Source organism: Micromys minutus (assembly GCF_963924665.1).
Source record: "Micromys minutus genome assembly, chromosome: 27".
Lineage (NCBI taxonomy): Eukaryota > Metazoa > Chordata > Mammalia > Rodentia > Muridae > Micromys > Micromys minutus.
This window is the reverse complement of record NC_137962.1, coordinates 23,267,776-23,295,485: the sequence shown is the minus strand read 5'-3', so window position 1 is coordinate 23,295,485 and position 27,710 is coordinate 23,267,776. Positions and strand designations below refer to the sequence as shown.

General features: G+C 46.8%; 2 protein-coding genes across 2 annotated transcripts in view; one reads left to right on the top strand and one right to left on the bottom strand.

The window, feature by feature from the left end:
- Positions 1 to 24,033: 24,033 nt before the first annotated feature.
- Positions 24,034 to 26,322, bottom strand: AMIGO2 (adhesion molecule with Ig like domain 2). Its single transcript, XM_080939215.1, has one exon. The coding sequence runs from the start codon at positions 26,297 to 26,299 to the stop codon at positions 24,737 to 24,739; it is 1,563 nt and encodes a 520-aa protein (XP_080795341.1). The 5' UTR covers positions 26,300 to 26,322; the 3' UTR covers positions 24,034 to 24,736.
- A 929-nt stretch (positions 26,323 to 27,251) lies between these two features.
- The window catches only part of PCED1B (PC-esterase domain containing 1B), a 121,823-nt gene continuing 121,364 nt past the window's right edge, over positions 27,252 to 27,710 (top strand). The window contains exon 1 of the mRNA XM_080939002.1: positions 27,252 to 27,311. The gene's annotated coding sequence lies outside the window, so the exon portion shown is untranslated. The remainder of the gene's footprint in view (positions 27,312 to 27,710) is intronic.

The window sequence follows — 27,710 nt, the reverse complement described above, 5'->3', positions numbered from 1 at the left end:
ACCAAGGAAGAAAGAATCTAGGACCATTGCTATAGAGAAATTTTACTCTAGCAATATGGCTGCTCTGATTATATCCAAAGGCCTTCTAGGTCTGTGTGATCCAGCTGGAATGCAGACATACCATACACCTTTAGTCCTCTGGTTGGAATACAGACACACTCTTAGTACATACTTTTAATCTCAAACAATGACATCTAGCTGAGGAACAGGCAAAGTGATGAATCAGAGAAAGTTTTGACAGAATGAGTCAGAGGTAGGATACATCCAACTCTCAGGAGAACAGACAGGAAAGGGAGGATACTTAAGAGAGCAGCAAAGGAGTCAGTTGGGGGTGGGGTCATCTGGGGGTGGAGTAAGTTGGGGATGGAGCCATCTGGGGGTGGAGTCAGTTGGGGGTGGAGTCAGTTGGGGGTGGAGTCAGTTGGGGTCAATCTAGTGAGTACAGTGCAGTAGAGTTGGGTTTATTTGTGAGTTCATGCAGTTCAATGCAAGTCGGCAGAGGCAGTTAAAGCCAGAGAGTAACAAGGAACCAGATAATTAAAACAAATTGCCAGTTAGCTTGAGGTCAAGCAGAGCAATTCAGTGAGAAGCAGAGAGAAGCAAGATTGAATCAGTCAGCTTGGAGAGGAGTGTGAGCCAGAACAGCTGAGTTGAACCAGCCAGCCCGAGTTCAGAAAGAACTAGAAAGGATGAGCTTATTCAATAGTAATCATTAGAGACAACAGTCACATCAGACAAACAAAAGCAATGTTTACCCATTATACTTCTTTATCCTCTTTTCTTTGTTTCCCAGCCATAGCTAAATCAAAGTCACTCCCTCTGGTACTGTGGTTTTCAACCTTCCTAATGCTGTGACCCTTTGATACGGTTCATGCTGTGGTGACCCCCAACCATAAAAGTATCTTTGTTGTTACTTCATAACTGTAATTTTGCTTCTGTTAGGAACTGTGATGTAAGCACCCATGTTTTCTGATGGTCTTTGGGGTCGCGACCTACAGATTGAGAACCGCTGCCCTAAGCCCCTCTCTCATTTTATTGCTGCTTTTTAAGACTTCTATTAAATGACCCCTCTTCTGATTGGCAGCTGAGTCGTGATTTTTTTTTTTTCAAGGAAATCCCTCTGGTGCCTCTCTGTCTTCAGATTCTGGCTGTGTCCAGACCTACCCACTTCCCAGACGGTTCCTGCTTTCTTGCCTGTCACTCCTCTGCTTCACTGTGTCCACTGTGCATGCCCTCCCATAAGGAGGCCTTCATTCCCTGCCCTTCACTGTGTCCACTGCGCATGCACTCCCATAGGGAGGCCTTCATTCCCCGCCCTCCACTGGCTTCTCTGTAAACCCACCTCTTTTCTTCCAGGCAGGTTACTGGCTGTGTGCCTACTCACCATGTCAGACCCTCTCCCAGAGTCTCCTTTGTTAATCCTTGGTCTGATAAACTTGTTAGATCAGGCATAACTTGCTGTGGGATCCCTGAAACATTTAAAAGTCTGGGTGCATTGAGTTCTGCGTTCTCCCTGGATTCCCTCCCTCTTTCCTTGCTTTCTAAATTAGCCAGTCAATCTGTGATAAACTGAGAGGCTGAGTCTCGGGCAAGGAGATAAAGGACGGGGCCATCTTGGCCACTCTAACTTCTGCCTGCTGACTGAGGACGGTTGCCTTGGGGGGACGGGTACCTTTCACTTTAGTTGTGTGTTTCTTTTCTGACACTAAAAATTACTAATTTCCAATGACCCCAAATATTAGCTGTGCCCAACCCTGTTGGATGTCATTGGACCGCCCACATTCTGCAATTCCAGAGTTAGGGCATCCTCCTGTTTTCTTTCCTTCCAATTGAAATTCTGAAAGGCATGCCCGCACTTCTTTCTGGAACATTCCTCAGCCCACCACCATCTGGCTTCCTCCTCCACTTAATTACTTTGGCAGGGTCACCTGCTCCAAATCTAAGGACCATCCCAGGCTTTCTCGTCCTTGAAATGTCTCTACTGAGTTCCACCTTCCTCTCCTCTGTCTTCAAAGGGCCTCTACTCCAGCTCTGCCCTGTTCCCTTACCTACATGACCCCCACTGACCCCAACCTTCTGGCTTTCCAGTCACTGAAATATCGATATCTCCGCTCTTTTCCTTTTCTTTTGCCTGTTACATACGCTCTGATTTATTGTACCCACTCCCAGGGCTTGGACCTCACTAAACGCCAACGGCAGGAATCCACATCTCTGGTACAGTGTTTTTTTTTCTGAGCTCCAAGCATCTTCATCTCTCTTTGTGCTGGACAATTCTTCGCCGGTGCCTCGCAGTCCGTTTAAAGGCAACACATCTAACATAAAACTCACTTTCTTCTCTCTCAAACATATTCTCCTTTGGGACAATAACACCATCCTTTACTGTGTGGCTCACACGATGAGCCAGACATCTAGTCTTGTTTTTTTTTTTTTTTTTTTTTTTTTTTTTTTTTTTCTGCTCCTTCCACGCACTCAGGCAAGGGTCTGGTCAACTCTAGCACCCCAAGGCTTCTCTGATATGTGTCCAGTTCCCACCTCTGTTACCACATCTGGTTCAAGCCTGCACCATTTCTTTTGAGATTACTTAGAACTCCCTGAATTTTCTGTTCCTTTTACTGCACTAGAAACCCCTCTCTAGAATGCTGACTCCTTTGTACATCACTCCAGCTGCTGGAATCCACCACAGGATTCCACAACTTTCACATTAGGTCTAAAACGACATGGTGGTGGTGTTTGACCGGCCAGTTTGATGCCAACTTGACACAAGATAGAGTCATTCGGGGAGAGGGAACTCCAATTTGCCCTAAGCAAATTGGCCTATAGGGTACATTTCCCTAGTTGATGAATTATATGGAAGGGTCTAGCTCACTGTGGGCAGTGTGCCATGCCAGGGTTGGTAGTCCTGGGTGTTTTAAGAAAATGGGATGAAGAAGCCATGAAGAGCAAGTCAGTGGTCATAATTCTCCAGAGCTTCTGTATCTTAACCACTAAGCTATCTCTCTAGCCCCTTGTTCGTTTTAAGACAGGGTCTCACTATGAATTCCAGGCTAGTCTGGAACCCACTATAGCTAAGGTGACCCACAACTCCCCACAGTCCTGTTTCCACCTCCTGAATGCTGGACTACACATAAGCGAGCATTCCCCTCTTAAGATGATTTGTTCCAGAGAGAACCTCCTTCAAGGGTCTGTATACGTCAGACTGGAAAGGGCTTTTAAGTGATGGATGGCTGGAGTACCAGAGAAGCTATGAGCCAATACAAAGAATTTTCAACCTGACACTCAAGATCTGAGTCGTTTTGTGTGTTTTCCCAGGATGAAATCTGGCTCTGCACCTAAGTCCCCTACTTGAGACTAACACATGGGGCGGAGTTGCTAGAGAAGAAATGTTTCTGAAGTGGCAGATCACAGACAGCGTCCCAAAGGATCATAACTGCAAAGACAGCAGTGTCAAAAGCATTCAGGAGAGACACTGAACGAGAGGAGCTAAGTGGGTTACACAGGCACCGTCTTAAGACCTATCTTTATGCTCTCGTTTGTTTTGGGGGTTGTACTTTAATCACAATGTTTCTCCCTTCCCTTTCTTCCCTCCACACTGGCTCATGGAACCCTCCCCCCTTCTTCAGATTCACCCTCTCTTTCCATCCATTGTTATTGTGTGTATATATGTATTTGTCTATACATATATATTCCTAATATAACCTGATGGGTTGATATAATGTTACTCAGATGTATGTTTTCCATGCTGAATACTGGATAACCAATCAGTGTGCTTTTCCTGGGGGGTGGTGTGAAGTGTCACCTCCCCTGCCTCTGTTGCCTGTAGTTCTTTGTGAAGTGGTGAGGAGGCCTTATGAGCTCCCCTCCCCCTTCCTGTGTAGCTTCTGAACTTACTAGGAGATACAAGCTCACAACAAAGACTTATCACTTTAACATCCTGACATGGAAATAACTGGAATATAGATTGATTGACCTGGAAATCTTTTTAAAAAGAAAACCACTAGTGACTGTAGTATCTAACCAAAGTAATTACTTAATTTTTAAAGTGTGTGTTCATGCTATTTAACAAAAAAAAAGAAGAAAAGAAAAGACAAGACAAGAAAGAAAGAAAGAAAGAAAGAAAGAGAGAGAAAGGCTTCAGATAAAATAAACTTAACAGTTTTAGCAAAGAATGGCTCACAAACCAGGCATCCCTGGGGACCAGGGAAGGATTGAGAGAGCACCACAGACAGAAAACTAAACAAACAAACAAACAGCAGTAAGAAGGGGTAAAAGCAGGTGGGTTGTTTCAAAGTTACTTTTCTTCTAAGGTTAAAGGAAGTGAATTCCTTACTATAGGGCCTATTGGGGATTTAGTTCTATCTATCTATCTATCTATCTATCTATCTATCTATCTATCTATCTATCTATATCTCTCCTCCCTCCCTTCTTCCTCCCTCCTTCTCTGTCTCTCTTCCCCCTTCCACATTTTGAAGGAAGTTAATCAATTTCACCTTCATGGAATTTCAGCATGAATGACACCATTTTGGTTCTGTCTGTTAGGGTCTAATGAAGAAGCTCAGTCCAATTTGTTCCCATATACACTTTACAAGGGATAAAAATTTTTCACATGTATTCTATAAGGGATGGAACTGTACACACATATACTTTGTGAGGGATGAAAATCTCTTATAGATACTTTATAAGAGGTGGAAGGTCCCCATCACAGAGGGCAGACACACTAACCACAGACATGCTGGTTTGTGAGTGAAGACAGTACTAGCATGTTTCTCTAGCCGGATGGCTCCTTAACACTGCCAGAAAAAGAAAAAAAGGGGGGGGGGAGAAAAGAAAGGAAAAAGAAAAAAGTGTGCCGAGAGATGGCTCAGCAGTTGCTCTTCTGGAAGACCTAGGTTTAATTCCTAGCAACCATGGTTGCTCACAACAATCTGGGACCGCAGTGGCACTTTGTATAGCTGGTACACAGGAACACATATTGACAAATGCTCATAAACATAAAATAAATATACAGTCTCAAGAAGTTTTATAAGGGGGTGGAGTAAAGGAGGGGGAGAAAAAAAGACAGAGAAAAGTTTTATTTGATATGCTTTTATATTACATGAAGACCTTCAGAAATGAAGACCAGAAGGTAAGCTGTTGCCACCTATGGCCCAGGCTTGATGAGGAGGTTGCTAGTCACAAAGAAGCCTGAGGAACCAAGGACTATGATTCAATGATAGTAGACGGAGGGGGCGGGGGGCACTTACCAGAGCCAGTTGTTCAGATTCCTTTCTGTGCCCCCTTGGTCTTCAGAGACAGAGTGAGGAAGAGTTCTCAGATGATGTACTTCCAAGGTGTGGGAGTGGCTGACCTTTAACCTGCTGTGATGATTTGTATATGCCAGGCCCAGGGAGTGATATTATTTGGAGGTGTGGCCTTGTTGGAGTAGATGTGTCACACCTCAGCTTCCTGGAAGCCAGTATTTCACTAGCAGCCTTCAGATGAAGATATAAAACCCTCAACTCCTCCTGCACCATGCCTGCCTGGACGCTGCCATGTTTCCTGCCTTGATGATAATGAACTGAACCTCTGAACCTATAAGCCAGCCCCAACTAAATGCTGTGCTTGTAAGAGTTGTCTTGGTCATGGTGTCTGTTCACAGCAGTAAAACCCGAAGATGACTGCTGTCTCAATATTGATCAATCCCAAATTTGGGGACAGCACATTCTGGATCCATTTGCTATTCAAAAATAATCCTACACACAGGAAAACTACATAACTATTAATTAACAGACAACAATAGCAGCAAGAAGTTTTAGGAAAAGAGTAACAAAAGTTAAAATGAAAGAGAAAAAGGGTCAGTTAAATGGGCCAGAAGGTAAAGGTCCTTGCCACCAAGTCAGACCTGTATTCGACCTACAGGATGAAAGGAGAGAACTGATTCCTACACAATGTCCTCTGGCTTCTGCCTATGTGTGTATATATGTATATCTGCAATAGATAAATTTAATTTTTAAAAACTATAGGAAGACAAAATATTTTATGGTCACTGCACTGGCTGGTTTCATCTCAACTTGACACAAGTTGGAGTTATCACAGAGAAAGAAGCCTCCCTTGAGGAAATGCCTCCATGAGATCCAGCTGGAAGGCATTTTCTCAATTGGTGATCAAGGGTGGAGGGCCCAGCCCATTGTGGGTGGAGCCATCCCTGGCCCAGCCCATTGTGAGTGGTGCCATCCCTGGGCTGGTAGACCTGGGTTCTATGAGAAAGCAGGCTGAACAAGCCAGGGGAAACAAGCCAGTAAGTAACATCCCTCCATGGCCTCTGCATCAGCTCCTGCTTCCTGACCTGCTTGGGTTCCAGTCCTGACTTCCTCTGGTGATGAACAGCAGTGTGGAAGTGTAAGCTGAATAAACCCTTTTCTCCCCAACTTGCTTCTTGGTCATGGTGTTTGTGCAGGAATGGAAACCCTGACTAAGACAGGCACTTTTTCTTTCTGCAGAGAAGGTGACAGGCTGTTTCAAATATGGCCTGGTGTGCAGAATCTCAGGGCAGAACTCAAATACTGTAGGAAGGAAGGTTTTTGGTTTGGTTTTATTTGTTTGTTTGTTTGTTTGTTTTCTTGCTCGACACAAAAAAAACTGCTTGGCACCAGAAAATTTTGTGTAGGAAATGAGGTAATGAATGGTATGAATCACTTTGACGGGGTGATAACTTAAAATGTGTTTTTTAACTTTCAATTCTTGGGAACTGGACAAGAATGAATGCACACCAGTTTTGCTATTATCTTGGTTTTTTAAAAGATTTATTTATTTATTATATGTAAATACACTGTAGCTGTCTTCACACACACTAGAAAAGAGCATCAGATCGCATTACAGATGGCTGTGAGTCACCATGTGGTTGCTGGGATTTGAACTCAGGACCTCTCGAAGAGCAGTCAGTGCTCTTAACGACTGAGCCATCTCTCCAACCCTGCTATTATCTTAAAAGACTTTTTAGCATCAAGAATAGAAAATGGGAATGTCTGGGCTGAATCCCCAGACCTCCAGTGACTGGCATTTTACCATGAGTTGAGGATTTAAAACCTGTCTGTGTGTTAACGGTTGTTTCCAGATTACCACTGTCAAGAAATGGTGGGATGTTGAAGAATGTGCCCCAAGGGGTGACCTTGTAAGTTACTGGGGGCACGATTGTGAAACCATAAAGAGGAACATTTTTGCTTTATCAGATATTCTTCCCACAGTATGCTGTCTCGATATAGGCCCGAAGTATTAACAATAGCCTAGCATGGGCTGGAAGCCCTCTGAAGCAATAAGGCCAAAAGAACCCCTTTTCCTAACAAGTTGCTTATATCAGATATTCTAGTAAAATGACAGAAAGTTCACTAAGATATCTGACAACTTAAAAAATCATAGTATTAATGAGATACATCCTCTGTGGAAGACCCAGATGAGAAAGACATACTTATTTTTGACAGCGATATTAATTCTACCGGTTGTGAGCTATAGTAGTATATTGGACTATTTTATACACAATATAACATTTGATGGAGCTTCGGTGGTTGGGTAGGGTCATCTTCCTCCCACCAACAGGAGTTTTATTGAAATAGAATTGGCCCAAGGAGGTACACAGGAAAAGACTCCCTGCTGGCTCAGCACCAGTGGACATAGATGGAAGGGAATGGTTTGAGTGGGATGTCAGAAACTGAGGAGAATCTTAAAGAGGAACATGTTATTAGACTATGAATGAAACATCTTTGCAAATTCCAAGCTTGGGATAATTTTAAAAAATTCAGTTTATGAAGGGAGCCCTGAAGCTTGTGTAGACAGAAATCAAAAGTTTCCAAATTTTTCCAGCACTAAAATTATAATAAAACAGCCAGTAATAACTAAGAGAGAAAGGAGAGAGGGGGGGAGAAATAGAAGAGAATGCAGTGGTTGAGGGGGGAGGGAGATAAATTCATAAGAAGAGAGAACAGACTCGGTGATTGTTGCCAAATTCAGCCATGCACGGAACCATGGGGTTGGCTTGGCCCAGCTGACTTGAGAGGCGTGCCCCATGGTTTTTGAGGTTGGATCCCATGATTCCCAGGGTACTGTGTGTGCTTTTCAGTTCCTGAGAAACCAAGGCCCTCCCTGGCACTGAGGATGCTTAGAGGTCACCTATGTGAACCTGCAGTTGGTGGGGTGTGTAGAAGCGAGGCCATACAGTTAGTCTTGGATGTTAATCTCACATCCCCACCCACTCACGTGCCCCACCTAGCCTGTAACCTCCACTGTATTCTGCTTTGATACCTGTATAAAAAGTCTGATTTCTTCATACAAACTTGTCTTAGTCTTGCTGAGAACCCTCCAACTGACCTGATTCATTCCCGTGGAACATATCAGGAGACCCTGAATTGGTATATAAGCCCTGCCACTTTGAACATATTTTGTTGGGGGCTGAGGAAAATATCTCCATGGCGCACTAACATGATGGAGGAGGTCTTGGGTTTCTTTCCCAGAGCTGCAAAAACGAAACACATAAACACACACAAACACACACAGACACATACACACACAGACACACACATACTCACACAGAGAGACACATACACACAGACACATACACAGAGAGACACACCCAGAGACACACAGAGACACACACACATACAGACACACATACACACAGAGAGAGAGACACACACATAAACAAACATACACATAGTCACACACATAGGCATACACAGAGAGACACATACAAGGAGGCATACACATAGACTCACACAGACACACACGAAACTTACTGAAAACACCCAGCTGCCAATGCATCTGCTGATAAATACTTTCCAGAAGTCTCTAGAAGTCGAACAAACTAAGCGCTGAGAACTAGGAAGAGGCTGCTAACCTTATTGGGGTGCAGGCAGAAACGGGAGCCGGCGGGACAAATGGCTTAGTGTCTTCCTTTATGGCCTCCGTGTCAAGATGCTACCGGACCTATACACGGGACATGCTCTTAGAAATGTCAGATTGGTGGTGGGTACCTTCCATTGCCAGAGTCTTCTTCATGGCTGGTACAGCAGCATCCCTGAGACGCCAAATGAAGGAGGCAGAGAATCACTTTCCCATCTGTGATGCTGATGCAAACATAGCCTTCAGATGAAGATGTAGACCTCTCAGCTCCTCCTGCACCATGCCTGTCTGGACGCTGCCATGTTCCTGCCTTGACGATAATGGACTGAACCTCTGAACCTGTAAGCCAGCCCAGATTAAATGCTGTCCTTATAAGAGTTGCCTTGGTCACGGTGTCTGTTCACAGCAGTAAAACCCTAATTAAGACAGTATCCTATCCAGGGTGAGCAGCCATTTGTCCACAGCCCTTAGGAGACCACAGAACACCAGGCCTCCCACATGCTCGGCAACAGCGGAGCTCCAGCCAAACATCTTTAGTTTTGTAAATAACCCTGAAAGTTCTAGGATCTTCAACCCCAGTGGGTGACATCTGGATGCCTGCTTCCAGCAGTATTTGTTGTGGTAATTCTGAACACAGAATGTCAATAATCAATAAGAGTTTGTCTTAAAAGGCACACACAGCCTTAGGTGTTGAAGTCAAACAAACCTGGATTCTGACCTTAACTCCCTACTTAGCCGCCACAAGCCATAAGTCACTAATTTCTCTGCATCTTCTTGATGTCGATGGACTGGCAGTATTTACTCAGAAGTGTTGTTGGATTTATGTGACGCATCATCTACCACTTGGCAGTGGTGTGATCCTGGGCACATTTCTCCCTTGTCTCCTGCCTTCCCATCATGCCCCGTGTTTGCCCTAATTTTAACTCTAAGTTGTTGTGAAAATTACAATGGTGAGCTCAGTGGTAAGCAAGCACAGTGGTTGGCAGTGTGGAAAATGCTCGATCACCGTTGCTTGGTTTTCTTGGATTTGAGGCTGTTTTCTTTAGTTTCATCACTAGCCCGGAACCGGCCTATGACAATGGCACAAATGTGAAAAACAAAATGTCTGTGTAACCCTCTGAGAAGTCTGACCTGCTAAAAGTGACATGCTACCCCACTTGGGCTTGGCACCACACAGCAGAGGGGCAGTGGTTGGGAGAAGCTGCGGGGACTCTAAAGGACACAGTTTGTGGTCTGACAGACTTCCCGCCCAAACTGTTCCAGGAACTATCCTCGAAGATCATCTACGCCTCACACCTCAGAGTTCCCACAGCCCTGGCTATCATCCCAACCTCCCTCTCCCCAGGTGCCCCATTGGAGGGGCAGATATCCCGAGGGCTCAGCCCTATGCTACACCCCACATTCCACTTGGCCCCTTCTTTGGCTCAGTTTCTTTCTGTGATGATGCCGATTTCTCCTCCTACCAGGGTCTAGCTCAGAAAGCACGTTGCCATGGCAGTACCAGGAAGCTACCACATATTGACAGGAGAGCAGTTAATTGGCCTGTCAGACTGCACACCCCCACAGAGGTCATCTCTGACAGCCGGCCTTCCGGGACTAAGTAAACACGCCAGTTGGTGTGTCGGAATCCTCCTGACAGGACGAGATGCTGAAAAGCCGCTGGAAAGGTAGGAGACAGTTTATTAACTGTGTGTCAGGCCTACGGCCTGATGCCTTTTCAGTCCAGTCCGATTCCTTCCGGGCTCCCTGACACATGTTAATTGGCACGATTCCGTTACAGACCCCGAGAGGAGACAGGGCCAGCTTCCTGCCTCTCCTATACTCAGCGCGCCATTGTCTCAGAAGCACCAAATTGGTACTTAGATGTATTTAGACAGCTTATTCATCCACAAATGTGGCAAGACTCATCGTGTGCTCTTTTCAGGGACAAGGAGGAAAAATGTCACAAACTGTGGGGTGCAATGGAAAAGGAGTCAAAGTGGAAGTCAACTGTGTGGTAAACAGAACATGTCGATGGCCACCCCTCAGGTTGACATCAGTGGGCAGTCAGATGGCTCCTTCTGGAAATCCATGCACTCACTCATTTGCTAATAAATATTTATAATTTGCTGGCCCAGACTCTGTTCTCGGTGTAGGGAATAAAATGATAAACAAAACAAATAAGCAATGTCACTCTTGTAGAACTTCCATGGTTTGGTAGCCATAAAGATGGCCCCAGAGACTCAGGGAGTGGTGTTACTAAAAGGTGTGGCCTTGGAGTGGGTGTGGCCTTGTTGGAATGGGTGTGGCCTTATTGAAGTGGGCGTGGTCTTGTTGGATTGGGCATGGACTTGTTGGAGTGGGTGTGGCTTTGTTTAAAGGAGGGGTGTCACTAAACAGTACGACTTTAAGGCTTCAGAAGCTCAAACCTGGCCAGTGTGTCACAGTCTTCTCCTGCTGTCTGCCAATCAAGAACTCTCAGTTTTTTCTCTAGCACCATGTCTGCCTGTGTGCCGTCGTGCTTTTTCCCACCATGACAATAATGAACTAAATCTCTGAACTGTAAGCCAGCCCCAACTAACTGTTTTCCTTTATAAGAGTTGCTGTGGTCATGGTTGAAGCGGAGACTTCTAGTTTCTTTGCAAAGTTAGTTACATCAAATGCTGCTTTGCCAGGGCACACAGGTGAAAGGATGCATGATGGAGAATAAATCTGACCCCACAGTCAGTGGGAGCTGGAGCATTGGTTTGGTTTGCTCCACCTCGATAATCTTTTCTAACGACAGGCATGTATTAGTCCACCTTACATAGCCTTGTTGAGTTAAACTTGTGATACCAGAGAGAAACTCACCCAAGAACTGCTGTGAGGTTCCTGTGGCAATCACCCAGGCTGATTGGCGTGAGCCTTACAGTTTCTTCAGGATTGACCTACAGCTGCAGGTTCCTGCCTGGTGTCTGCCTGCAGAAACGACTGGTCTGCAGCTGTTGGTTCGTATTTGGTGTTTGCTACCGGACTGCTGACAAAGAAGATAGAGCTCACCCCCAAGGAAATATTGCTAAGACATCCCCATATCCTAAGAACTTTCTCTTCTCCTATCTCAGGTGGTAGGCAAGAGGAGAGTTTGAACATTTATTAAAATAAGCTGCAAAAGATTTATGGCTACACTTGGTTGCCTCTTTAGAGCAATAAAAGCCCAACTAAGACACATGATAGGTAACATGCATGGCACATGTGTGTCTGATTGTGATAATGTAGTGGAGAAAGATCAAACTGTAGCAAGAATGGCAGGGCCACATCTAGGCAAACACCAGGAGCTTTGTAGCCACAAAAGCATCTCCTACAGGAGGACCTAATTGAGGAGGACTGCCTAAGAGACCAAGGATAGCCAATCAGGTACTGCTGTTTAGAAGAGACACTTTCTTGGAACCAGCAGGGCACCAGTAGGAGGTATGAAAGAAACTTGTAGCAACTGCACTGTTTCTCCTGGAGTTGACTCTGCACCACCTTGCCTCCAACCCACAAGGGCAGATAGGGTGAGGCAGCAGTCAAAGTGGGACCTAGTGAGTCAGGTCTGATTAGAAGCCTTCCTGTGAGGAGCTAAGGAGACCAACCTCATTAGCAAAGCGTTTAGGAAGAGGGGAGAGGAGCACAAAGGTCCTGAATAAGGAGATCACTGTTTGGAACACACAGAGACAGTAGAGTCTGGTTCTCAGAAAGCTGGCCAGGGAGTGGGGCTGGGGAGCGAGGGCCGGCAGGCTGTGGGATGGACTTGAGGTTGGCTGCCCTTTACAAATTGACTGCAAGATTTTTCAGTCAAGTGAGTCTCTTGTGTGGACCCCAGCCCTGGGAATGCTCCTGGCATCCTGTTGTACAGGTTTTCAGTGCATAGCAAGCAAGGAAGAGACAAGGAAGCTGAGGATGAGGCCAACTCCCCCCTACTTCAGGTGAGCCCTGTGGTATATGTAGTATTTGTTTAAATATGTATTTATTTATTATATATAAGTACACTGTAGCTGTCTTCAGACACACCAGAAGAAGGCATCAGATCTCATGATAGATGTTTGTAAGCCACCATGTGGTTGCTGGGATTTGAACTCAGGACCTCTGGAAGAGCTGTCAGTGCTCTTAACCACTGAGCCATCTCTTCAGCCTGGTGTGTAGTGTTAAAAACTGACCCGGGTAGGGCAAATGTGGAAGCCGTGCAGCCAGTGAAGGAAGAATGAGATGGTGGTAGCAAAGAGTGGTCAGATGCCAAAGGTAATTTGCAGATGGAGCCTAGGGAATGTTCCCGCAGGTCAGGTATAAGATGAAAGAGCAAGGGCCTCATCCGAGATGGCTTGGGGCCTGGGTTATGGAAAGGATGGAGTTGCCATTTGACTGAGATGAGAGAGAGTTGAGCATATCCTATCTCTTTGACTCATCCTGTCAAAGCTTTCTCTGATTCCTCACTTTGTCTGCCACTCAATTAGACATCACTTTCAAACATGGCTGCTTCCCTCTACAAACTAACCTTACCTTAGTTGTTATGGATTGAAGGTGTGTACTAAGGGCGTGTTTGCATTCCAGCCAGAAAACATAAACCTAGAAGGTCTTTGGATGTGATTCCTCCACAGAGCAGCGGTGCTGCTGGATTAAAATCCCTCTACAAGAAAGGACAAGAGTAGAACTGAGAAGCCATTTTCAGATCAACATAAACCCTAGTAGGGCAATGCCCTCAGGCCAAGAGCACTCTCTAAATGCTCCAAGAGATTGGGGGGAGCAAGAGGACAAGTGTAGCTAAGTATCTTTAAGGTGGTTTGATGGCAGCTAAGTACTTAGCTCTTACATTCTAGGATGAGAAGAGATGAAGGTGTCAGCCAGGAAACCTAGAAATGTCTCTGCCTACTGCTCTGAATCCTTACACCCACTGGACAAAGGTGTCACTGTCACAGGAAGAGACATTCCTACCTCCCAGTGTGTGGTGCTTAAAACCCAACAGGCCATGAGACAAACAACCAGCCACATGATTGCAAAAGTTGATGTAACAACAGCTTGGTTCTTTATGGAAATCCAAGACCCTGTGTGGGGCAGTGTATGTATGCTTTTATCTTCAAAATCCCTGCCTCGTTCCTAAGCTGTTTTCTGCCGAACATTTACGTGAGAAAGCAAAACAAAAAAACAAGATCCCCAGTAATGTCCTGTCCTTCCAGCCACTACATATCATAAGTGAGCATGGTCCTTATTGAAATTATATGTAACAATCAATGCTGTACTCTTCCAGTCAGATGCTAGGATGCCTAAGATTTACAGCACAAACAGCTCCTGACAGACTTGGCCCAGGATCAAGCAGTGTGTTTCCTCTGGGTTTTGGGAGAAAGTCAAAGTTATTATAAATGGTTGCTAAGGGGGAAATGTTTGCTATTTTCTCCGCTGATTTGAAGTAGGTCAGACTGAAAACTGAAGACATCCCTAAGGTTGTAATTAACTATGAATATTAAAAACCTGAGAACAAATTTAAAAAAACCAAAACCACCAACCAACTTCTTTTAAGCTCTCTCCTCATAGATATTTCATTGTATTCTTCTCTCCAGGCAAGATAAGTTCTCTGGAAAAAGAAGTACAATGCAAAACTGATTCTTTTATTGTGCAGTTCTTTTAAGGCATGGCTTGAGGAAGTGGGGCTCAAGCACAAACACTCTGGAGAGGCTTTTCAGCAGGCAGAGTTGGAGCAAAGTATACACACACACACACACACACACACACACACACACACACATTATGCAGGTTAGTCGGATATTAGTCTACCCTTAAAGGCCACACTTCTCTGTCCCTTCCCACCCCAAGGCATCCACTCTTACAAAACTGGTTTAATCCAGTCAATATGTGGGCTAGCGATGTAAATTTAATTACAATGGGACTTGGGTAAACATTGGCTCTGAGACATGTTACTTGGTCTATAGAGTGACAGCCGAATTCAGTAGCATTACTTCATCACAACCCAGCTTCCAATGAGAAGCTAACACTCCGAGCTCTTTTTCAGCCTAACAAGACAGAGGGATCTATGTGAGCCACTTTAGCAGGCTTTCCCTGAAGACCTATGAGGCAGTCCGTGAGGCTACATCTCCAGAACAGAGGGGCAGGGGACTGCGGAGTGAGGAGGGTCTTTACACTGCACCCCGTCCAAGGGGATAGTGACCCCCACAACTGATGGGGCTCACCATAAGTCTGATCCACACTTCTAGCCTTCTGATCGGGATGGGCACCCAGGCATTATTTCCGCCAGGAATTCTTTGACCTCCCTGTCAGATCATTTCAGTGATGGGACATTTACTTCACAGTACAGCTCTATTTCTTCAGAGCCTGGGGGTGGTTTGATTGGTGGTGATGTCCGGGTTGACAATGAGAGGATGGTACACACTGAGTTTTCAGTGTTTCTTGGATGAGTGGGTGAATGAAACTGAAAGGTCTGTCATGTGCTACGTCTTTGGCTCAAGATGACAGGACGAGGACCGAGCCAGGAAAAGGGGGACATAAAGAGGAGAGGAGAGGCCACAGTGGTGGAAGGCAGGCTCAGCGGGGGGCTGGAGGGAGGGGCAGTCTCTGCAAGGCTGGAAAACATGGCTGGACCACTGAAGGGAAGGCAGCCTCCATATGGAAGTGCAGCAACAGCAGGGCCCCCTTGTGGAGATGGAAGATACTGCAGGCTAATGTGCTACGGTCGCGGTTCTCACCCCCTGGGTCAATATCCTGCGTATCAGACACATGATGAGTCACAATAGTAGCAAAAGTGCCGTTACGAAGTAGTAATGAAAATAATTTTATCGCTGGGAGGGACTGAAGTGGAAACTTAAGGGCTCTTTGGAAAGTTGTGTTGGATGGCGTTTTGCTGGGGCAAACTCGAGGAGGGGTGTTTTCCTGAAGTGGACACAGGTGAAAGGCTAAGGCAGACTCGGGAAGGAACGTTTGGCTGAAGCAGACACAGGAGAGAGGATGTTCTGCTAAAGCAAACACGCGAAAGGACACCTGATGAAGGATTCTTTGCTAACAACACGCATGTATTGGTCCACCATACATTATAGTTGAGCTGCATTTGTTCGGACTCTGGTTGCACGAGCTGAGGCAAGACGGTGCTGAGGCAAAGCACGTGGAGGACACGGGATGCTGGAGGGTATAAATAGGACTCCACGGAGTGACAGATTCAGAGCTTGGCTGGTACAGCGGGCTGTGCAGCGCTCGTGGGTCTCGCTCGCATCTTCGCTCCTTTGAGGCACAGCTGAGAAGTTCTGGTGTCCCTCCGGGTCCCTCCTGCTGACTCGAGCCAAGGCCGAGGCCTGGCTGTCTCTGCTGGGTCGTGTCATCGCTGTTGCTAACCCGGCTCTACCAAACCGGACTGCTGGTGTGTCCGTGAAGTGTTTGTGAGCCGACAGAGCCGCCGCCGCTGACCTCTGCACCGAACTGCCGGTTTCCAGCCAAAGAACCTTCCTAACAAGGTCCAGTTCCCCACACCCCATAGCCTTTCTTTTCAACTACGTCCGGTGGGTGGGTGCTGGCTAAAGGGAGATTAAAGCATTTAAGAACCATCATTAAAACCAGAATTTGAAAAGAAAAAAAAAAAACCTTAAAGTTACCGGGGTCACCAGAGCAGGAGGCACCGTATTAAAGGGCCGCATTAGGAAGGTTGAAAACCACTGTGCACTGTCTACAGCAGACGGTGTTCTGGGTCCAGACCCCGAGGTCCAGATCCCCAAACACTTTGGAGCTTACCTTCTAAAAGAAGGTACGTCCAAAACAAGGCATGATATAGCGTGGAGCCTAACGCGCAGGAAATAATTATTGCTGTTATTTTTCTCATGACGGGGCCAGCACACGTTTAGAAAACTCTCCTGCAGTGGGTGGTGATGAGGCTTGGGGCTTTGAGTGTAGACAATGGGCTAGCATGGCCTCCCCTTGGATCATGGGTGGGAATAAGCCACAGGCAATACAGCTTGAAGTGAGATCTCTGACGCTCGTTTCCGGTCACTTCCAACTAGCCTGCCTTACCTCTGTAAGCCATCGGTAGGTGAGGACCCGCTCCTAACGCTGCGACCTTCGATATAGTTCACGTTGCGGTGACCCACAACCATAAAGTTGTTCCGTAGCTACTCTATGACTGTGATTTTACTACTGCTGTGAATCATAATGTAAATATCTGATATCCGACTCCCAAATGGGGTCGCGACCCTCAGGGTAAGAGACAGTGATCTAAGACTACTGAACAGGTGGCTAAATCAAGGTGTCTGTCGGTCACATTCCCGTTTTACCTCCCATTGGCTGTTATGGCCACTAGCAGGCAACTCTAGATCACTCTTGAATCGCTTTACGTTTATTCGATTATCCTCTGGGCTCCTGCGATCTTACCACCTTGATATAAACTTAGACTTTCCGGGAAGAGGGAAAATTCAATTAAGAGTGTTTACACCAGGTTGCCTGTAGGTGGCACACCGCCCCAGGGTAGGGGTGGCGTAAGAACGTGCACTGAGTCAGCTATGAGGGGCCAATAGCTTCAGCTTCAGTTCCTGCCTTGGCTTCTCTACATGGACTGCGACCTGACATATGTGAGCCAAATACACCCTTTCCTCTCCACGTTGGTTTTAGTCAAATGTTTTATCATAGCAACCGACAGCAAGCTAAGACTGCTCCACAATGTCTTTGAGTGAGACAGCACAGTTACCGTGCATTACTTATGGCCCACAGCACTGGCGACGTTTAGGAACGTTGTCATTACTAATGTGGAGGCCAATGTCCTGTCACTCTATGAGACAAAAATGCTACGGATGGTACAATTTTTTCTGAAACTAAATGCGGTGCTCAGCAGGAATATTAGCTAATAAAATTTTTTTAATAAGGTAAGCTAGCAGTGGGACCTTTAAATTACTTTTTACAATTATCTCAAGAAACCCCGTTTTAAAGTTAGTTTGGGAAATCCCTAAAAGGGTTTGAATTGCCCACACTACTTTCCTGCAAATTTAAAAGAAATTTTCTGCTCTCCCTCAAACAAAACTTTTACTTTAGAAATCATGGATGATTCAAAATTCTCAGAATGCTGACATTAATCCCTTGCTCATTTGAATGCGTTGATATATAGTTTACAGTGACACAGTGGAGATTTATTTTGCATCTTAGGTGATTGCATAGAGAAGTAGAAACAGATTAATGAACCAGTAAATTGGGGGAGCCTGGGCTACCATGGTGGTTTAAATAAAAATGGTCCCTACAAGGCTCCTGTATTTGAATGTTTGGTCCCCACTTGGTCAAAGTGTTTGGGAAGGATTAGATGCTGTAGTGTTTTTGGAACAGGTATATTATGGAGATTTCAAAGCCTAAGCCATTCCCAGTTAGCATCCTCTCTCTCTCCCCCTTCCCCCCTCTCTCCCTCTCTCCCTCCCTCCCTCCCTCCCTTTCCCCCTTCCTCCCTCCCTCTCTCTCCCTCACTCTCTCGCCTCTTTCCCTCCCCCCCTTTATGTCTCTCCCCCCATCTCTCTGTGTCTCTCCTCTGCCCAGAGCGTGTGAGTTCAAAGCTCTCATGTATACGTGCCTTGGTTATAGTTGTTTTTTGTTCGTCAGTAACTAAGCCTGATCTACACTTCCTCAGTGGATTCCCAGTTTGGCTACTAGTGCAGCCATTTGTTTCCAAAATCACGTCCGATTTTATTATAATGTGTGCCTTCCTCTGCATCTCCTCCACGCTCTCCCTGAATATCAGTTACTTTGCATAGTGTGTGTGTGTGTGTGTGTGTGTGTGTGTGTCTGTGTGTGTGTGTGTTTGACACCTATGTGTTGGTGCCTGAGATCAAAGCTGGGTCTTCTCAGCTTCTTGTCTGAAATCATCTCTCACCAACCCGAGAACTCACCAGTTGGGTAGATGGGAGCTCCAGGGATCTGTTTACACCACCCCAACTCTCCCATCCCTAGTGTTGGGAAACAGGTGCAAGCCATTGAGCTCAGCTTTTTATTCGGGTTCTGGAGATCACAGCTCAGGCCCTGGTGCTTGTGCAGAAAGCTCCCTGCTACCTGAGCTGTCTTGCCGGGCCTCCTCTACCTTCTTAACTCTCACTGAACGCTTACTTATGACTCATGACTTCCAAAGTCGCTTATAGTGTACATGTGTGAGAATATGAGTTTTTTGTTTGTTTTAGTGGTTATATGATTTAAAACCAGTTATTAACTGGGTCACCTGGAAAACTTACCTTTTCTGCTGTGAGCCTCTTTCCCCATTTGCTAGACTTCCCGTCTGTCCCAGACTGTTGGCATGGCAGCAAACCTCTATTCCTTCTCATTGTATGCTTGCTTTTCAGTCGGTGCTTAATACAAGAATCTAATATAAATGCCATTTTTTTCATTCTAAGGTGTCCGTTTGACATTTTGTTTATCCATTTTCTTACTATAAAAGGGCTGCCTTCCCTGTAATCCATCCGCAATGACCCATAGGCGACAGTCTCGATTATTCAGGACGTATACAAGGGCATTACTGGTTAGTTTTTATCAATTTGACAGACCTGAGAAGCGTTCATTTCAAAAAAGGCACTGCCTCTATCAGACAGGCCTATGTGCATGTCTTGGGGGCGTTTCTTTGATTGACAACTGATGCAGGAGGCCCAGTCACAGTGGGCAGCCCCACGCCTACATAGGTATCTTGGGATGCATAAGAAAATAGGCCAAGCAAGTCTTGAAGAGCAAGCAAGCCCGTGGGCAGCATTCCTCTATGGTTTTGCCCGGACTTTCTTCAGTGATGTATTGCATCAGGATGTGTAAAACAGATAAAGCCTTCCCTCCCCAACTTGCTTCTGGTCACATTGTTATCAAGGAAACAGAAAGAAGACTAGGACCCAGGGAAAGCTTATGTGCAACCCATGCCTCACAAAGCCATTCTAGGAAAACACCTGTACAGATGAGTATTTAAAGAGATCCTTTTTCAGTGACCACTGTGATACAATCTAATTACCTTTTGTGGCAAACCAATAACCTTGTCCCCACATAGACCATGATGAGAAATAGAAACTCAGACCTGGAGCTGTCCTTGGGGAGGAAGGAGGGAGCCTGGGAAAGACCTAGTGGGTTTTTAAAAGAATGTTCTAGTATGTTGGTCTGACATTTCTCCGCGGATGGAGCCTGCACGCAGAATCCGTGGTACATATGCAGACAGTGCTATGAGTGACTCTGAAAGCTTTGGCGATCATTGTTACAGCCCTGATCTCTTGGAGCTGCCTCCTGACTAAAAATAGCTTAAAAATGAAAGAATCGGGGATGTTGCCATACCAAAGTAATTTTGGATTTCATAATTTATAAAAACACAAGCTCTAAGTTCCAGCCAGTGCTTTATTTAGGGGTCCATATAGAGTCAGCATACCAACATCTTGGGTTTTGTTTGTTTGTTTTTCGTTTTTTATTAGTCTATTTTACGGGACTAAGATTTATTTTTATTAATAAATCCATTAACAAGTAATACTGTATTTTGGAAGGGCCTGGGCACATGAATTCTGCTATGGTCCCTCTTGGCCTATGTTTCATCAAATCAAATTCACATCAAATGTGAATCACATGATTAAGAAAAAAAATTTAAATATGATTGGCAGGTTCCATCCTAAACTTCCCAAGATAGACTCTCCCGCTAGGAGTGGGAGCACTCTGCTTATCTTCCTTTCCCTGAAAAACTTATGGGAAAGCCTGGTTTTCTGTTTACTGCTTAGCCTCTCAGTAAGTCAGTGGATGGTGGAGGGTGGCAGGAATCAGCCACAGCCAAGAGAAGGGTGGTGGTGCGGAGGCCGGAGCCCATTTCAACAACACTTAGTAGGATTCCCCACCCCGTCTTCTCAGGTCTTGCACTGAGAGTCTATCTGCCGGTTCCTCTCATTTCCTACCTTCATAAACATCCTCTGTTCCTTTTTTTAATTAGTGTTTTGGGGAAGAAGAAAGTTTATTTGGAAAAATAAGCCCCTTTTTTTTCTATGCTTAATCAAGCAAAATTTAAAATTTTTTGAACTGGGCAGCAGTGAGGTACAGTGCAGAAGCCAAGTCTACATTCCAAGTCTTTTTAGGCCATCCTTACAGGATGCTAGTCTTGGAAGTTATTTTTTAAAAAATAGTGTGTGTGTGCTTGCTTGCATACTTGTGTGTGTGTACACTTGTGTTTCTGCTTCTGTATATACTTAAGTGTGCTTGTTCACTTGTGTTTGTACCTGTATACTTATGTGTCTGCACTTGTGTACTTGGGTTGTTTTGTGTATACATCTGTCTATAATTGTGTGTGCATGTGTGTGTATATACTTGTTTGTGCTTGTGTGTACTTATATGTGCTTGTATACTTGTGTACTTGAGTTCTTGTATTTGCATACTCATGTGTGTATACTTGTGTGTTTGTGTGTGCTTGTTATGTGTATACTTGTGGATCTGTGTGTAATTGTATGTGCATGTGTATATGTGTTCTTGTGTGAACTTGAATTTGTGCTTGTCTGCACTTGTGTGTGCTTGTATACTTTTGTGTGTGCACTTGTAATTGAGTTGTTTGTGTATTTGTGTGTGTATACTTGTGTTTCTGTATGTATGTGTACTTGTGTTTGTTTCTGGGTATACTTATATGGGTTTTTGTGTATTCGTGCACTTGGGGAGAATGGGTGTGCATGACTCATTGGTGTGTAGAAATCAGAGAATAAACCTCACACTGGCCTTAGCCGGCACTGCACCTTGTGTGAGTGTCTCTTTCCTGTGGTGTAAGCCAGGCTTGCTGCCTTCCAGCTCTTGGAGAGTCTCCTCTCTCCAGCTCCTATCTTGCCTCTAGAGATGCTCTGGATAACTGACAGTTAGCTGCAGTGTACAGTTCCTTACCTGGGTTCTGAGGATCCTAACTCAGGTTATCAGGCTTGGCTTTTACCTATTGAACCCCCCCCCCCCGAGACCTAAAATGTTTATCTTAAAATTAGAATTACTCTGTGTGTGTCTGTGTGTGAATCTGGGGTCTTGATTTCAGTGAAAATGCTCTAAACCCAAGGAAAATTCATATCAGGACTAGAGAGGTAGTTCAATGGTTAAAAGTATGCACTGCTTTTTACAGACGATGAGATTTGTTTCCTGGCACCGGAGTCGAGCAGCTTACAACTCCTGTAATTCCAACTCCAGGCACCTGTGGTCCTCTCTCTCACACACACAAACACTCTCACACATGTACATATCTGTGTCCGGGGAAGGAGGGGGGCGGGTCGAAGAGAAAGGGAGAGAGAGAGAGGCGGGGGGGGGGGGGGGAGAGAATATAAATCTTTCAGAAAGAAAAGGAAGGGCACACCTGAGCCTGCCACTTGGTCTCTGGGTTTCCATCTTTCCCCCACCGGCTTAAGAGAGCAACCCAGTTGCATAAGTCCATGTTACTGGTTAGAAGGAAAAATATGTAAAAGTTTTGCGTTTGACAAACTTACAAAGCACACATTAATTCTGCATTTATATTTAAAATACATGAAATCAGGTTCCCACAAAAAATGGATATTCCTAGACACTTAGGATGCCTCACCACGACATTCAGTCCCGGGACTTAACACCATCTTTTGGGTTCCTATGTTTGCTCAGACACAGAGTTTTTGAATACTCCAGACTTTTTGATTCTGATTTAAAACACCTTGGTTTCTACCGAAGTCTATCCTGCCCTGACTAGGCATCTGGGCATGAGAAGCATCTGTGGTTGGACACCATTGCCACCCATCTCCCAGTACTGGCCCCAGCTGTCTGCGAAGCCAAACACTTATTTCTCAGGGATCAGCAGCTGGAAGGCTTTAGGGATCTCATGCAGACTGAGATACTGTTTAGGGACCCTCTTCGATTTCGTTGCTGAGTGTGGTGCCAGCCCTATCACACCCCAGAGGCAGCACAGCCAGGCCCTCCCTCACCATCGAGGCTGCTGTGATCCTAATTAACCACAGCATCTCCAAGTCTGAGTTTCTCTAAATATGAAGGAAGAAGAGAAGATTCAGCTCCACACATCTTCTGGCACTTAAAAGGCTGCAGGTCCAATAAACTGTTGGCTGGTAACATGACTCTGGAGGACTCCGTACAGGGTGAGGGATTTATGAAGCACTGTGGTCATTTCTAACACCGGGTGATGGTGTTCACAGTCCTGAGCCCCGGTTCTGCGTCCTGTTCCCTAGGGAGGGTCCTTCGGGCTACCTGCCCCTTAGCTCCCTGCTGACCAGTGGCTGCAAGAGAATGCCAGACAGCCTTGAGAGAGCTGCCACACGTCCACTATGACCAACCACGTGGCCAGTAAGCCACCCCTGTCACAGCCAATTCTCCATCCTCTACCTCTCTCTGAGGTGCCGCTGTTGACCGTACTCAACTTTCCCCAGGAAGACGCCCGCCCGATTCTCCTCAGCCTTTGGTCACTCTTGATTGCAAGCCTTCTCCACATCCAACTTTTTATTTTTCTCTGGGGAGCATGCCAAGCCTGGGCTCTCCTCACCCCCTTTGTTCCTGTCATTCACCGTTTGGTCATACGCCACCCATGATTCTCTCTGAGCCTCCTCCACTGAAACACCTGTGAGCTATGGTGCTGTTCTAGTTCATCCTCACCCCGGGGCTACGTTCCTTCAGGATGTGGTACAGGTTAGAAGGCCAGTGTGACTCTGTGCTGGGTGTCACGAGAAACCAGATTCTATACAAAAGGAACTTGATACACCAACTGCTCTGAACCCCCCACTCTGGTACCAGAGAGGCACACGATTAACTCTCAGAGACAGAAGAAGAATCGGGTCCCCCAGAGACTCACTTGTCCTAAAACTAGAACGTCAGGGTCTCCCAGCCCTGGCTGGAATGCGTGGTGTCAGAGTAGACTGTGACGCAGAGGGTGCAGCTCCGACTAGAACGTACTAAAGCTGTCCTCTCTCCCTCTAAAAGGAAGAGTCCCCGTTGCAATGGCAAGAATTTCGGAGAGGCGTTTGCTGTAAGCTGGGCACCATGTGATGGTGCTTTACATAGGCAGCATAGGCTCTGTTACACCAGACATCTCAGAGTACAGTGGTAAATAGGCAACTAAAGCATCAAGTCACAAAGCACATGAATTTATGCTGACTTCAATCCCTGAAACACAGTACATTAGGGTCTATTAGGTCGTTCATATAACTTAAGGTCTTACATATACACAGGCAGACGGACAGACCTGAGTCCGCTACGACGGAGGAGTAGGGAGTTTCTCAGACATTTTGGTACGGACACATATTCTTGGCAACAAATAATGACACCTTTCATTTTTTCAGTGAGATCTTTTGTACCAGGAAATGGCATACAGATTACGGAGAAGACAGCTAAACAGCTAATATGCCCCTTTGCACTACACGGGGCGTGGCACAATCCTGTGGGTGTTATTAGTCTGTCTATTCTGGTCTGAAATGATTTTTTTGGCTAAAAACCCTCTATGCTAACTTTATGTTTTATAAATAACCAATTCTTCCTTTTAAACAGAAAAAAGTGGCCACTCATGTTTTTCTTAAAAAAAAAAAAAGCTCAGCTCAACTTTGGTTCTAGCAAGTTAAAAGATTCTATTTTTAAAGAATGCTAACACGTAGCTATGTTTTTTTTTCCCCTTCAAGATAACCAAATAAAGAGACAGTGGCTGGTCCCACTGCCTTCAAGCCAGATTGAAATCCTCAGCAATACTGAAAGCTAAGATGCTGTTCTCGGGATCCTAAACTCTCACCATCAACTGCATCTTTACCCATCACAAGAAGCAACCAGTGTGCTTTGCTGCCCCACTTCCTAGCAACCATCTTCAAGATGCCGTTTGGATTCATCCCAAAAAGACAAAAAGGTTTTCTGTTCTGCTCTTAATTTTGTGGACCAAAGATAAAGCGGGGGAAAGATTAGATCAGGACACCGGACGAACACAGGCGCACAGTTAAGTGGAAGCCACAAAGGGTGTGTCCGAGAACACAGAATTGACTGAGTCTGAGTCAGATTTTGCCCTGGTGGACTTTAAGATGCCCTCGGCTATAACGGTCTCACTGGGGAAAAGCTTGACTTTTCCGTTCTGTCCCGCTGCCGCCGTATCCTTCAGGGGCTCCAAAAACACCACTCGTTTACCTGCCTTCCGGTCGTCAGCAAAGGTATCACTAGCGGGGCCAGGGCTGAGGATGGACGAATGTGGGTTGTTTTGGTTCAGCATGTTTTTCTGTCTCTTGGCCTTACATTTGCACGGGCACGGCGTCAGGTACAGATACAGTAACACTAGCACTATGCTGGCCACGCAGGCGGCCAGGGTGGTGAAAGCCGTGTTAAATGCCTCGTGGGCATGGGGTCTGTTTATGGTGAAATTGCTCACGTTAATCATGATATCCACGGTCTCGTTTAACAGACGCTGCCTGTTCATTGCAATGCAAGAATAAACTCCGGCATCCTCAAAACCAGGGTTCTCTATAACCAGACTTCCGTTGTAAAACACACGAAAGTTCCCGGTGTCTTTATCTGGCTCCAACAGTCTGTTGTCCGGACCCACCCAGACGAAATCAGTATTCCCATTACCGGTTTTGCTGTCGCAGTGGACAATCGCCCTCTCCCCAACCTGAGCCTCGTGGATAAAGCCAAGTGCGTGGAAGGAGCCGTTGATGACGCTGTGAGAACAGTTCAGAAAGCTATCCTGGAGCAGCAAGAGCTGGTGGGGATGCCTGGAGTCAGACCACAGGCGACAGGTGTAGTCATTCTTAAAATCCATCACAGAGCTAAAATGCCGACGGTACCAGAAGATCAGCAACGAGTACAGGGAACAATCACAGACAAACGGGTTCCCGTGAAGGTAGATGCCTCTCAGCTGTTTTCCCGGCACTAAATTTATATGGTGCATTGGTATGGAGGAGATTCGATTATATGAGACATCTAAAAACATCAGATCGGCCAGCTTGAACCTCCCAACATATAAATCCATAGGGAACTGTGTGAGGAAGTTCCCACTCAAGTAGAGTTTCTGCAGGTGGGAGAGCCCCCCGAATGCAGCCGGGTCCAGGTAGGAAATGTGGTTGTTGTGCAGCAGAAGTACTTCCAGAACCTTCAGCTCCTGGAACATGGCGCTCTTCACCGACCTCAGCCTATTGGATGACAAGTCAAGACACTTTAAATTTGGAGTTGTGGAGAAACTGCCCGTGGAAATGCTGGTGATGTTGTTGTGCCGGATAATTAGGGTGCTCAGCTTGACAAACGACACTGGAACCCAGTCGGCATCCAGAAGTCCGATTCTGTTATAGCTCAGATCCAGTCTTTTAATCAGTCTGAAAAGGTTTCCAGGCACCTTAGACAGGTTTTTGTTGGTGCAGCTGACAATGTCGGTGGCACAAATGCAAGCAGTAGGGCACATTCCTGAGGCGCTGGGACTCACCATCACTGCGATCACCAACAGATACAGCAGCTCTCTGCAACCCGGTTTGAGAGCCCTAGGCAGGGTGGGTACTGTGTGGAACGTTAGCGACATTATGGTTGCCTCTGAGTCTCTTGCCAGTCGCTTCTCACCAGCTCAGCCTCCCACCAATCTGGTAACAACATTTAAAACGGGAGAAAAGTACAAGTTAACTGCCACTGGTTAACCCTTTAGAGCCATTCTGTAATTGCTTTCGTTCTAATTAACTTTTGAAATGGGTTCCATCTCCAACGGGGGGGGGGCGGCTTTTTTTTTTAAGAACCTGTTAAATGCATTTTTTTTTTTGCTTAGATTACTCTAACTCATAAGATTTTCAGGTACCTTCTCAATGCAACAGCCTCACTCTCAGAAACTCAGTTGTTCTGGGTTTTTTGTTGTTGTTGTTGTTTTTAAGGATGCATTCTGCCTTAACTCCCTCCACCGACACACACACACACACACACACATACACACAAATACACAATCGCATCCCATAAACAATTGAACGGAAATACTTAGCCAGCCGTCGGTCTAGCCGACCACTCACAGCGCGGGGAAGCCGCAGCAGCTCGGGAGAGGCCGCCGTCGGCGGTGCGCTCGGGAGGTCCGCGCGTCCGCCGCCGGTTCGCGCCCCGCGCGCTCGCACCTTCCCTCCGGCTCCCGGAGGGCGGCAGCCTCTCAACTTTGGCGAGTTTCGAGGCGGCGGCGCGGGCTCCCCGGCTCTCTCGCTCGGCTGCAGGTACCGCCGGAGCTCGGCTGCGCCGTGAGCGGGGTGGGCGGCGGGGGAAGCCGGCCCGCCGGTGGCGCTCGCAGGCTGCAAGGGCCCGGGCTCCCGCGCCCGCCGCCCGCCTTTTATCCCGCGCGCCCGGGGTCGGGAGCGGGCGGGAGGCGGGTCCCCGCGTCCTCGCTCCTCGGGCGCCGCGGCGGGCGGAGCAGGGGAGGGGGGGCGCACAGCCAATCGCAGAGGCGGCCCCGTGCGGGCTCCGCGCCGCCTCTCGGCCGGGTGGGACCGCAGCGAGGCCTGCGACTCTGCACCCCCAGGCCCCGCGCCCCTCGCCCCGCGCCCGCGGGGGAGCCGCCCAGCCCGGTAGGGAGCCGCCCAGGGTGCCGGGGTGCCGCGCACCGGAGCCCGCGCGCGGTGGCCCGCAGGTGGCACCCCACCCCGATCTCGGATCCTGGCTTAGGGGCTGGGGCGAGGGGCCTGGCGGGCGCTGTGCACCGGGTGCTTGCTGGGGTCTCCGCCCGGGTTTGGAGGAGGAGGATAGGAGTGAGGGCCGCGGCGCGTTTCCTCTGGCACCACCGGGGCTTTGCGGGGGGAGGGGGTGCGGAGGCGCCGCGGGGACGCCCCCCGGTTCCCTGGGAAAGTTCGAGCCCTTTTCCTAACTCAGGGATGGCGGCCGGAGGCACCGGGCCCAGTTCTAGAAGCAAAGGGGCAGGAAAGGAGGCTTCCGGTTGGAATGCACAGATAAGGGCATTAGCCTTAAAA

What these genes read in the sequence shown, in the direction of transcription:
- AMIGO2 (XM_080939215.1), bottom strand. Translation starts at nt 26,299, where the DNA reads ATGTCGCTAACGTTCCACACAGTACCCACCCTGCCTAGGGCTCTCAAA.